This window comes from Lineus longissimus, chromosome 1 (genome assembly GCF_910592395.1).
Source record: "Lineus longissimus chromosome 1, tnLinLong1.2, whole genome shotgun sequence".
Lineage (NCBI taxonomy): Eukaryota > Metazoa > Nemertea > Pilidiophora > Heteronemertea > Lineidae > Lineus > Lineus longissimus.
The window spans coordinates 18157648-18171837 of NC_088308.1; the positions used below are offsets into that span (position 1 = coordinate 18157648).

Below are 14190 nucleotides of genomic sequence, written 5' to 3' on the forward strand. Positions count from 1 at the left end.
GTTTGGGATGTTTTGTTGCAAAGATCAGAAAACCGATTGGCACCGGCAAACATTTTCAGTAACAACTTTTCAAGTTGGGATTATGGCACCATAGTATTGGATAGACGTCACGTCACTCACAGAACTGTGTGAGGCTGCATGAGGCCTTATTCCATGACTCGAAACAGTGGAGAACCCACATCAAAATTAGCCACCTCCACCAAACATATGTGGGGATAAAACATGGTGGTCGGTCTAGAAGACTTGTTCAGAGAAACAAATCATTTATCAAAGAAAAAGAACAAAACCAAATTAATAATAAATTGATTTTATTTATTTATGCAAATTATGCATACAGAGCTGTATGAAATGTATTTCTAATTGATCACTAGTGAAAAAAACATCTTCAGAAATCGTGTCGGTGGAAAATTGCCACATTAAAGACAAAAGCATCACCCAAATTCTTGTCATCACTATTCCTTGAAAGTCTGACCCAACTGCCTGCTCCAAGTCCTATCGACTCCCTTTGACAAAACATGAGGACTCCGAGCATTAAGACGCTTCCCAGTGTACAGTTTTATGTACAACATTTCATTTGAACCCAATATACCTTATACCAGGAGAACAGGTTGCAATTTTTGTCAAAGAACACCTGCAATGTTTCTTGCACAACAAAATTGCAGCATGTGAGACTGCGCTCTGCATTGCCATTTTTGTTGTGCAACAAAAATTGCAGGTGTGGAGCTTGTCCTGCAACTACAATAGCAGCTGACCAGATGTCAGTATGTACATCACATCAATTGCAGCTGCCCGCTAGATATTTGCAGCATGTATGCGTGACAGCAAAAATTGTAGCATGTGTGCCTGGAATAACACCCCGCAAACCCCCTTCCCTTATTCAAATTGTGCCGTTGAAATCCAAGTTTTCTACAGTTTATATATACAAGAAGTGTCGAACTCAGGTACTTTTGAATTTCTTCCATCAAAAACTACAATTACACCCTCACATTAGTTTACTGATGTTGTTGTGTCCAAGTCAAAGTATACCCATCCTGAACCTCATGGTCTACACTTCCTCTAAACATAGCCGGGGTATTTTTATATCTTGATAAGATGCAAAAACCTTGGTGGTCAAGATGAGTCTACCTGGCTATTGCCCGAGTCGCAAACTGCTCATCAGGCTCAAGCGTATCCGGAATTCTGCTGATTTTGAGCCTAGCGCTCCAATCAACATGCCACTGTTGTGTAATGCCTTCCTTATTACAATAGCAAATGTAGAGAGAGTAATCTGTGCCCATCATCCTATGATATCATTCCAAGATACTATTGCTAGGTCATTAAAACGTAATTAAACACTTAATTGAGATGACTATCTGCCTAATTAGTGGTGTAAAATTACTGATGTAGGCAAGATGGCGAATTGTAAGTGGATATGTTTAATTTTATACATCGAATTATACAATCCCACTCCTACATGTAATCATCTACATCTCAGTGGAAAGAATGATATCCAAACAGCCATGTATTTATTTCAGGGACATTCTAATGTCAAGCACCTTTAGAAGACACATATGAATGAATTTTAACTATTTTAAACCAAGTCTGGAAGGTCTCTTCCTTTATTTAAGAGTTCAGTAACCATTCTTTGGAATAAACGTTGAATTTCATTATTGCCATCAAGCACAGGCCCAAACCTCTCAATTTATACAACAGTTTGATTTTACAAATTTGCATGTTTCAGCAGAAATTCTCCAACACCCCTCAACATGTAGGCCCATATCATCATTGTGAATATAACAACATTGATAACGGGCTTCTCTCTTTAGGAAATATATGGAAACCAGTCAAATCAAAATAATTGAACTGTTTGATAAAAGTAATATAAATGGCCATTAAACATTGCATAACTTGCAATTTAACCTCAATTGTCTAATTAAAACCCTCACTGCATTTTCAATCAAGTGAAAAAACATGGCAACAAGGCATGAAATAAAGTCAAGGAACAAAGAACAGGCTATACATGTATACAGTTCAATAAGGACTTCACCTAATAAAAGCACGAAATAGAATTATGCTCATCCCCTTTGTCCTTAAGATATGATGAGCCTTGAATATTATTATATTTTCAAAGAAAAAATTGACTACAGTATAAATAACTCTACTGGGCTTTTGAAACTTTACAACCAAGCTAAATCCCAACGTGAGGGAAGGCCTTTCAACTGCATAAGTTTGCTCACAGCCTCTTTTTTTCACTTATATGGGCGACTTCACTCTGGCTAATTTGTGCGCATTGTTTTGTGTAGTCATTCTGATTCACTGGTCATAAAACTGCCCTTTCTAAAAAAAACTGTTAATTTACATGTAATTGTTTTAGCATTGGATGAGCTCTTAAAAGGACCACACTCTTGGACGAAACCCGTGTGTGTTTGTACGTATGGGATCATGAAGTTTACACTTGACATATAATGTACCTTGAACGATACTCAATGCTAAAAGATACATCTATGTGACAATGGTGATCTTAAGTTGAATTCTGAACATTGTGCTAAAGTCATGAATGATCACCTAGCAAAACTCTTGCGTAGTAGAACGGATGACGTTTCTGCCTGCTTTCCCTAGCAGAAAATATAAATTTTCTGTTTTCATAGCAACAGAAACACGAACCAATGCATATATTCGTTTCGCTATCGGTGATGAAAAACATGGCGTTTCACACTTAACATAAAATGATTATGCAAGCATTAAACAGATGATGGGGAAACACAATGCCTATTCTATATTTCAGTCTCAGACCCTGACCTTTTGTTGAATGAAAATCTCCAAGAGACCAAACTTAAAGGAACTCTTTAATAATCGGTCCAAGTAAGTCATCAACATCCAAAAAATAGGCAAGGTGCCTTCCCAATGCATTGCAAGCCCTGCAGTATTATTCAAAAAGCATCATAATACATAATGTAGATGGTAAGAAAGCCCTGCACATTTTTCAAATAGCATCATATTTGATCTTATAATAAAGCCCTGCTGATTCTTTATAGCATCATGGATGTTGCAGGCATCAATCATAAAACATCCAAACAAAAATCTTGGGTTTGGATTCTGTGGATCCCTCCGGCCTCTATCCACCCCAAGGAGAAGTGTGGTCCATCAGAGACCTCCATCCCTTGGAGAAGTGAGGTCTATCTCAGGCCTCCACCCCTAGGAGAAGTGAGGTCCATCTGAGACCTCCATCCCTCGGAGAAGTGAGGTCAGTCTCAGGCCACCATCCCTAGGAGAAGTGAGGTCGATCTCAGGCCTCCATCACTTGAAGAAGTGAGGTCAGTCTCAGGCCACCACCCCTTGGAGAAGTGAGGTCCATCTCAGACCTCCATCACTTGAAGAAGTGAGGTCAGTCTCAGGCCACCACCCCTAGGAGAAGTGAGGTCCATCTCAGACCTCCATCCCTTGAAGAAATGAGGTCCATCTCAGACCTCCATCCCTTGAAGAAGTGAGGTCTATCTCAGGCCTCCATCACTTGAAGAAGTGAGGTCAGTCTCAGGCCTCCGCCCCTAGGAGAATGTCAAGACATTGAGGGTCAAGATGTCAACCCTAGGAGAAGTGAGGTCTGCATTAACTCTTGTACCAGGAGCTATCACTATCACCACACGTCTCGATATCATATTTTTTTGTCTAGAAATATTATGACTGGCCTTTTAAGCAGTGAATGTCATCATTTGCACTTAGGTATTAACCTGATTTATTATCATCATCAATGCATATTTAGTCTACAACAGTTGTTTGGTCATTTTGACTGCAGCTAGCAACAACGTTTCAAAATAACCTAAAATATCAAAACAAATCACTCCGATGCGCACAGGTCATTAAATCTTACTTCAAAACGTGAAAAATGTGTCCCATTATGCTTATCAGTATCGAGTGCAGTATTGAAAAGTTACGCAGTTAAATATCCAAAATATTCTTCTCTAGACTCAGCTGTTTGTGGTCTCGCCATGCCAGGATAGAAAAGAGCAACACAAACAGATGAATCTGGAGTTAGATCAATGTGGCACCCAAACATCAGTGCAATAAACTGACACGTGTCTCTCGTGCAACTCTTCTCAACAAACTTTAGTTCATTAAAAGTGGCATAAATTACAGAGTGAGATACATGTCAAAATACAATACAATATCAAATCATCACAGTTCTAGTTCAATATTTATTTCATCAATTTGTACAATTCCTATGCCATGACATTGGTATTTTTATGTACGATTCAGTCTTGATAGTACGCCACTTCCTTGACTCTCCAGTTAACAATGGACGCACTATGCCAAAGTGGCTGTGGTATTTTGTGGTGTCAAAATTTCACTCTCAGTACAGCATAAGTGTGGTGGCCGAGCAAAGCATAGATGTCCGTGTTATAAAAGAAAATTGTCATTGGCAGATCACGGTATAAGTCTCAATGTGTTCTTGGTCCATTAAGCAGCTTGATTCAGGTTACAAGCATGCCCGCAAAATCTAAAGTTCAACGCACAAACGTCAGAGTCTCTAGTTTTAATATTCCCACATGGTGGCACCACAAATTTCGTCGCCGTTTGCGGCAAGTGTACCATTCTGTTCTCCTCTAAGATAGCGACCATTGGGCGCCTTGATGGCGAATTTGGAGTGATCGCGGAATTCGAATCTGAACTTCTGTGGTTCGCTGCCCGTGACTGAGATTGAGGCATCGTCTCCTACCATCCAGTATTTACCATTTGATCCTGCAAGAATAGAGGGGGCAAAATGTTATTGCTATTAGATGTTGAATATGTGAAAAGTTCTGAAGACAATTTTGACATATCATCAATGATCTCCGGGTTCTATGTTCTCAGGGTCCTATCTTCCCTGGTTTGTTTTCTGTTTCCAATGATCCTCAGGTGTGTTGTGGTCAGCAAAAAGGTCATCCCTGTAATTTTCCGTACCAGCTACTCTTTACAAACCATAAAATTGGTTCTTTTTGCATTTTAAGAGCAACAAAGAATCAATGGGATGATTGGACCCAGAGAGATTATATGGATTACCCCTAATCTGACTTTGGGCTCTGTTGTAGTGAGACCTAAAAAACTGTCAAAAAGAGTTAAAAGTTCCTTGCTTCGGCCTCGTTGCTCTGCCATATCTCACACATTTTGCATAACATATACTTAGCATGTTTTAAAGATGATACCAAGAGATACACTCGAACGCTTACTCATTCGCTACGACAAAAAAAATACTAGCAATTTAATCTTAGCCATATTGAGGGTGTTACTCATGACTAGCCGACAGGTAACACCGAGACGGGTGGAAAAAGTTTCTACACTCAATACCCGAGGATAGAACAGAATACAAACAAAAAGATAAAAGCTAACTATCTGCTTAATTACAGAGAACGTTCAGTTATAGAGATGCTAGCACAATAGATGTTAGGCAACGCGAGATGGATTGATATAGCATATGTTATCAGTCGAAAAGCACTCCCGATGATAGATACCGAATGCCTTATTGCATTGTGATCATCTGGGTGATAGAAACCTTGCTGCATGGTGGTGCTTCATGGATCTCCAGTCTTTTGTTATGCAACCAATCCATGCAAGGGGAGGAACACATAAATGACCTTGGTTTGACAGTTATAGTTATTGAAAAAGTTGACTGATTTCTATTCTTATTACAGTTGTTCCAGAAAAGGGGATGGGAATGGTCATTTCTGCTTGCCAGGACGGGTCGAAAAATTACTGTCTGGATTCAGGATAGTGAGATTTGAGAGCAGTGGATTGCATTGAAATTTCCCTGAAGCCAGGATATCCTGGGCCTTCATTCAGACCCCAGTCAAGTCTTCCAATCTATTTCTCTGGCATTCTTCTGCCCAAGTGAAAGTCATTGATAGCATTCATTGACACATACACACGAAACATATTGCATTTCTTGTGAATAGAACAGATACCCCAGACAATATCTGCACACAAGGGCAGAATATACGACCTGGATTTGTGAAGCGGAAAACCGGAAGAAATCATTGTGGAACTTTTTCTCACTATCTGGCATTCTATTACACATCAAACATACACCCCAGACAATGTATGACTGCAGATGCGAAAAAAAGAGCAAAGAAAACATTATAGAATTTTTTTTCTTGCTAGCATTCCCGCCATAACATGATTAAATAAATAGCATACTGCGTGCTATATTCCTTCTGGCTTAGATTGAAAGACGAGACTGAGATTTTGAGTATAGGTTTAGCATCATGATAACATGATAAGTAGTTGAGCCAATCCTGTAATGTACACTCACCCGGCAGACACTGTTTTGAAAACGTCTTTGTTTTAATAGCTAAGAATGCAATGTCCAAATGTACCAGATTACACCACGTAGATGCTGTTATCATTATCATCACCTGTCACTGAAATTATCATCATCATCATCCATAACCACTATTACCATTGACAAATCTACTTCATCATCATTTCCAACACCACACATCAATCCTCTACTTTCCTATTCTGTTCACTCAGTTTCAAAATCAAATCTAGCTGATTGCCAACTCGATGCTCAAGTAATCACCCCCCCCCCCTTTCCACATCAGCAGGTGTGGAACCAAACAATACATTGAGATCCACAATGATTGAAGGCAATTTGACGTCTCAAGGCAATAGTCTCAAAGCTTGGGCAATGGTTTAACGATCAAGGATTTCGAGGAAGTCTGATGTACAATAGTACGCCTCAACCTAATCACTTGCAATTACATTCTTGGAAGAGTTTCGATGCTGTTGAAATTTATTCGATGACCTTAGGTCAATAGGTTTCCCCTATTTCCGATACCAATATTGCCACGATACACCTGGATAAACAGGTATTTTGTTTTAAGTCTGACAGTAGGTGAAGTAGTCTGAAAAAGTTGAAGAGGTACGTCTGAGTTTTGATTAAACATACCATATGTTACGCAGGGTGACTCATGTGGTGCTTGGTATCAAACTTCCTTTCTCTTGACTGCTTTATTCCACGAAATATCCATCCCAAAGTATTCCTAAATTGTGTTCTCATTCCCTAAAAAGTTGCTATAAACTATAAACTAGCCACTAATGTGACAATGCTATTGAGCGATGGTGTTGGGTGGATAGACAATTTCATTTCAACAAACTTCCACTGCGCCCGAAATCAAATTGCAGTTAAACAAAGCGAAAGCAGCATGAGTGGAGTCCTCCATACTTCAAGAAAAAGTTGATCCATTTGGGCTTAGATCACATCACAATCAACATCAATTCATATTCAGCAGACATGGAAGTAACAGATAGTTGAAAGTGATTGCTGAGTCTTTGTAAAGTAGGCAAAGCCACACTTCTTAAAACCTTGTTAACACAGACACAAATTGAGCCCTGAAGCAGACGGATTATTTTTTCTCTTTCAGACCTCTTGAGTATTGAGTCAAATACGATCTTCAGAAATTGAAAAGGTTGCCACCTTGGGTGGGATGACTCAAAATGTGCATTGAAAGGTATCTCTTAGGCATCTCAAAGATGAAGACTAGGCTCAAACTGATGAGTAAATACAGGCCGAGTCAGTTTAGAGGTATGTTTTGTGAAGGAAATCAGCCAATCTAATCAGGATATTAGACTTTCCCAACAATTACCAAGAACTCCCCTGATTGGAAGTGAGAAAAGTCATTCAGTGGCTCTAGTGGGTGAGCATCCAGGCTCATGATCAGCAGGTCATGGGTTTGAGTTGACTCTTGGAGGATCAACAAAGGAAGTAATATTCCCAGTTGCTTTTACGTTAGGATCCCTGCAGAGAAGTTAAGGACATCATGAAATATCACCAGGGATCAACACAATCGACCACCTAATGCTTTCCGCCTTATTGAGTTATTGACTCAAAAGATGATCCTATGTAATGTACACTGTATCGCATAAAGGTGATCACTTCATTATTCATGGATTGCCGACTTATTGAGTGCGAACAAGATAACCAGGGACATACGTCTGCACAACGGTTCGACTGTGATCCGCATATTTGTGACTCGCTCTACCAAAACTAGGCGCTTGTCGCATCTGAACTTGACAGGTTGATACGGATTTGTTGTTCATTTCCCTATTGTAGACCTTTTGTGAAATCTATTACAAACTGATTTGGTCACATTTCACAAAAGGTCTACAATAGGGAAATGAACAACAAGTCTGTATCAACCTGGCAAGTTCAGATGCGACAAGCGCCTAGTTTTGGTAGAGCGGGTCACATTTTGCTCAACACAAACATTTTAGCGTTGATTAGGCCAAATATTGCGAGGCCAAAAACAGCAACAGCAAATGGACTTTCAGAAGTAGACAAATATTATTTTGAGATAAAAGGATTGTTTCACCTTCAAGTCATTTTCAAAGAATATCACTCAGACAATCAAGTAAACATCACATCAAGCTGAAGCATGTTGGATGCTCAACAGAAAACCTAGCCATTGCTGGGTATACATAGTTGCTTATTAACCTTCTAATCATCATTCCTTGAAAAAGTTATACCTTGAGGAGACATGGTAACCTGAATACCAATTATTCTGATACAGGTAGTTGTATAGATTGATAGTTTTAAAAAATCAATGCATAAAAAGTGTAGGTGGAATATGATTGAAGATATCTAAACCTGTACACTGTTCTTTGGCAAAAATTTCTGCCACTCGTTGCACTACAGGTATGCTTTGCTTCAATGGCTTTGCTTAGGGTGTGGCTTTCTATGGTTAGATCTGCAATTAGTTTTTGAGATGCTCTCTAATGCTGATTACAAAATCATGACTGTTGGAGGTTTTTTCGAACAGTCACAAAAGTATAGTTGCTGCCTTCTTTCTCTTCAACAGACCCTAGATGCTATACTCTATGAAGCCAATAGCAATGCATTTACGCACTGACATTTCAAGCAGAGTGAATGTATTTATTATGCAGCCCCCTGGTATAAAGAAATTGAGAAATGATGCAGTTACAGGAAATGAGTTGATGCATAGACATCTTGTCCAATGAATCAGATGACAGAGCTATAGATAACATTACATTCCTTACACAACTGTTAACATACCGGTAGATAAAAAGCTCATTATTATGAAAAGTAAGATGTCATGGAAATATATCTAAACATTCCCTACTGCGATATCTCTTCTGATGGCATGCCACACACAGCGCTCATAATGTCCACAAGTCTAGACTGATACGGTGACAGAGCATGACATGGTGATTCATAAAGGGTCTACCCTTCTCAAAGGGACAACAGTAGGCAGACATTACTGGAGTACTGGAACCGAATTTGTCAATCTCGATGATGACTCAAATGTATTAAACACCTGTACTTTAGTCAATGAGGTGAAATGTCTAAGGGCTTTGAGTGAGAGCTGGAGAAGCGAGCATAGACCCCTGGCCTGTTTTCCTAAGGATGCACTCACTGCATTTCTGTTCTTAATGACACCGTGAAACCCTCCTACAATAAACACTGGTCACGTCCAATTCTGAATAAAAAGCTTGTACACTTCCTATCGACACGCGAAATCAAGGAGCGGATATTTTCCCTCTCTACCAGCGCAAAATTATTGATTTACGAAGGAACATCAATCCCGTCACACTTCATAAGAATGGCTGATAAAATTCTTTGATATCGCCAGCAGAATTTCCAAGGAAACAACAAAATGTAAGATTGCAATGGCTAGTAATCCACATCCTCACACCCACCATGTGAATGAGTTCAAATGCCATTTGTGACCCGCTCTACCAAAACTAAGCGCTTGTCGCATCTGAACTTGACAGGTTGATACGGACTTGTTGTTCATTTCCCTATTGTAGACCTTTTGTGAAATGTGACCAAATCAGTTTGTAATAGATTTCACAAAAGGTCTACAATAGGGAAATGAACAACAAGTCCGTATCAACCTGTCGAGTTCAGATGCGACAAGCGCCTAGTTTTGGTAGAGCGAGTCACATTTGGGTAGTAATAGTATCAAGTATAGAATTTCAATGGAAGATAGATACATTGTACAGCCTTCATTTTTAGTGTTGTATCAGATTTTTACCAGAAAGCGCACTGACACTTTTCACAGCAAAACCATGTTTAGAGATTTATGGATGGAACCCATTTGGTCTGCTAGCTTAGCCTACCATGTCGACCTTCATCCAATAACCATTAAATCAATATACCTATACAGCTGGATGGAAGATCATTACAGAGGCTGTCACCAGGGGCACATTTATAGTCGTTAACGTCATGGTCAAAATGACTTGGGCAGTCTGTGGGATTGCACATAATCACCTTACCCAGAAATAAATAATCTGGAGTTAGGCACCAACATCATTTTTGACATCCTGGCACCAGTTGTTTTCAATATACCCCGCCTCTCGATATTTCAAACTTGTATACGAAGAGGTAGGAGTATCAAAAACTTACTAGCATTGTACCCGTGGCGCAGGCAGGTTCAAATGGGCTATACCTTGAATAGATTGAATTTCAATAAACATCTAATGCAATATCAAAGGAGCCTCACGAAGAGACAAAGTAAACCAACCATTTGTCCACAGATCGGACCTAGCTGTGGCGTGCTGTATGCGTGCATATAAAAGTATATCAGTTGGTCCGATAGAGATGATGAGGCAATGCCTCGTTCCTTAGTTAGCAATATGCGCCTTTTTATACGGAGAAGAAGGAGTACCCAGATAGGCCTTCACATGTCGGCCTCCAAATGGCTCGAACCAATTGCACTATCACTACTATAACTTTAAAATGCGTGCTCCTCCTACATGTAGCCAGGTCTCGGGCAAGGCACTTACTCGACAGGCAAGCTAGAAGTTCAGCACCGTGAGCAGCTCCTTGATAAGGCCATTTCAGGTTCAGCGCGCCTCTTCAGATCAAGTATTGAGAGCTGTGGTGAGCACATAAACATACCATGGTAACCTTCATTATCACGGGTTTATAGCTCTGGCTAACACAGCACCCATAAACAATAGACCACCAATTTGACCCCAGCTCCTTACTGCGGGAAAACCCAAGTCCAGCAACCGAAAGTACCAAAAATACATTTGAACTGCACACATACGTTTGTTTACAATTTCTTTCCCCGCGAAATCTCGAAGATCAGGTGACCTACAATCGTGGATTGAAAATAACATTAACCTTAGTTCAGCAGGTCAACACGTGTACAGGCTGTTCCAATCACCCCCCTACAGCCAGCCGTTCAACAGGTAGTGTTGGTCACCCCACAGGGAGTGCAGGTAATTGATTAATCCCCTGCATAACTAAACAGCAATGGCTTGGCTTCCGTGAGTGGTAAGGAGAATTGACCGTGTCCGATTAAAAATCCCTCATTACTGCTTCGCTGAAGTAAATTTCCGAAAATAAACATGACGTTGCATCAGGATAACATATCACCTGCAAACGTGCAAAATTTCGAGACGAAACACGACACCCAAATGGCACTTTAGCGAGCCGCCTTATAGTATTATGATATAGATATCTCAGGATGCATTTTTGACTGGCATACATCTTGACTTGGCTGGGAAAGAGACTGCATTATAAGGTCGACAGTAAAAGCACACCTTACTGCAGAGATGGACAACAAAATCACTGCTCAAAGCCATGGTCAGAAGGTACAATAGCTGGTGTTCCTGGCCCGACTGGTCCACTGCTGAAGGCCACACCATCATGATTATGCATGTGGTTGTTTTGATTTGAGATCAATAGCTTCTTGGGCGATGTTGGAAAATTATGTGTGACAATCAGTTTTTTCACCAGAGCTCGATATCTCCGGCCGGCAGTGGGAGTGACGGCACGAATGCATCTTGGAACCTCTAAAGCCTCTGGTTGGGAAAGTCACATGATTGTTATCATTGCCGTCAAGAAGGGATACAGCCACATCACTTTGAGCCTCGTGGTTAGCTTTCACATTCAAAATAGATAAATCATATCTCCTGGCATACCTTTGCAAAAACCTTGCAAAGCCATCGGAGGACATTCATTTCCAAGGGGGACATTTCGGCATTTTTCACTCCATTTCAGACCACGTTTTGACAAATCAACAGGAAGGTACTGTTTGAATATCATACATAACGCATAGGAATAGTTACGCCACTCTGTAGCAAACATCCAACAGAGTCGAATAGACATACAGAAGATCATTAAAAGTGTGATGTTTGGTATAGGGTCTTATCATGAGCAATCAGACTGGCCTTAGGGGCACCCAAATATGCATGCAGCAAGCCACAAACCAATGGTGATGATGTTTAGAATACTACTAGAACCCAGGATGGTGTTTAAAGTTAGCAATAAACTTTGCTATCACCTGGTATGCTGAAAGATATGAAGATTCCCGCTGGGGATCTAGGATTCCAGCATATAGCCAGGGATCGATGTCACACCATGACCGAGAAAATCAGGAGATTATAGGGCAAGATCAATCTGAGTCATCAAATAAATGTTGGTATTGGCAGAGTATACTGCAGCATGCAGCAGCAGTATCTGATCTGAGTGATTTTGATGGAGTGCACCTAGGACTGATTCATAGAAAATCATGTAGAACCCACAGTAAATTTGATTTCACATGGATATAATGTGGAGCATTCACTTGGTATAATGTAGTAAGCTCAAGACTAAACAAAACGAGTGCCAAATCTGGTGGGATGGAAGTTTTAGGATGCTCTAATGTGACTACAGATGGCTCAACACTGGTAACAGTGGACCAAAGTCGTCAGATACAAACAACTCTCGCTAGTCTTTGGCCAACTTTCGCAGGAACTGGGCCAGAGAATCCTGTACATATGTCAGCTCTGGGCCCATGGGCCAGGCTTGCTGGAAAGCGGATGGGGGCTCGTTTGCTTGACCTGGCAAAGGGAGCAGGAGGTACTGATACAAATGGTCTCAGTTTTACTTCTCATTTAAGGGACAAAGCAAAGTCTTGCCCAAGGGTCGCGTTCAAAATCTCCAATGATACTGCACTATTTGACCCAACATGCCAAATGTCCCAGTTCGAATGTGATTATATTGATATCAAGCATCAATACCATGGGTTGGGTCACCACAGATATTGATCAGACTCTTTCAATCATATATTACTTCCTCTTTCTTGTATTCAAAGTATGTTGTAGAAAGCTTGATTACTTTGCAAGGTATGTCTAATAATACTTCATAATATATAATTCACCAGTGTTTCATGTAATTGGTCCGGGCTGGTCCAGTGTACGTTTAAGTGTAAGATTATACAGTTATTGGCATCGGTTCCCTTTACAGGATGCTGAGCATTCTGAGTTGAGATAGGGATGACTTCCATCAGGAAAAATGCCATAATAAATTGTAACAAAGAGAGCAGATGAATCACTTTGATTTAGAATGGAAGGAGCTTGATATGCCAAGCAAAAGAAGCATTTCTTGCACGAGATATAGCAGGTTAACATGTTACGACTACATCCCTGGCTGCAGATCTTCACTCAGTATTCCGCCTACTTCAGACCAGACACAACAAGGCAGAGCATCTGAGACATACAATCCTGCCCCCCTCCCTCCCCGGGATTAAACCTGGGCCCAACTGTGTGGTAGCCAGCAGTGTTAACCACTTCGCCATGGCTCCTCACTCCTCACGTAAGCTCCTGTAATTCTTCCTTGATCACTCCCTACATAACCTCACAAGGGATATGAAAAGCCCCACTGGTCTCAGCAAAATCCTGAAGTCCACTCCCTTACTTCATCAAACTGAGTCATGCATGCCACTTTTACATGACAGATGGGAAATCGTTTTTCCTTCAAAATTGAATGACATAAACTCTGAAAGTTGGCTCTGGCCTCTTCATCCCACAAATCTCACCAGGCCAACAAATCCTGGGTGACGAATCTACTGGATAATGAGCTGTTGTGCACATCCATGAAATATTTTAATCAGATTTAGTTGGCAGTAATCAAGTCACCTTCACATTCATGTCCATCAGCATGATACGACCAACCATTCTACTCGTGTTTCTCATGGTCCTGGTGGGGCTATATTATTGGTAAGATGATGCCTTGCTTTAAAGCCCAGGGGATGAACAATCAGATATATAATTCTGAAATTCAATTGCCAATAGACGTAATGCCAGCGATACAATGTTTGTGTACTTTGCTTGTAAAATGAGAAAACAGTCACACTCAAGACAATCCCGCTTCAAACATCTCGTCGTCTGCAACATGATTGCCAATTAGAACTATTGGAAGAGCTCATTTTAATCCCTTCAATTCGT

At 40.5% G+C, this 14190-nt stretch overlaps 1 protein-coding gene across 1 annotated transcript in view; it reads right to left on the reverse strand.

The window, feature by feature from the left end:
- Window positions 1-291: 291 nt before the first annotated feature.
- The window catches only part of LOC135489629 (fascin-like), a 30237-nt gene continuing 16338 nt past the window's right edge, over window positions 292-14190 (reverse strand). Inside the window, exon 4 of the mRNA XM_064775064.1 lies at window positions 292-4716. Within this exon, the coding sequence (XP_064631134.1) occupies window positions 4511-4716 (206 nt within the window). The 3' untranslated portion in view covers window positions 292-4510. The remainder of the gene's footprint in view (window positions 4717-14190) is intronic.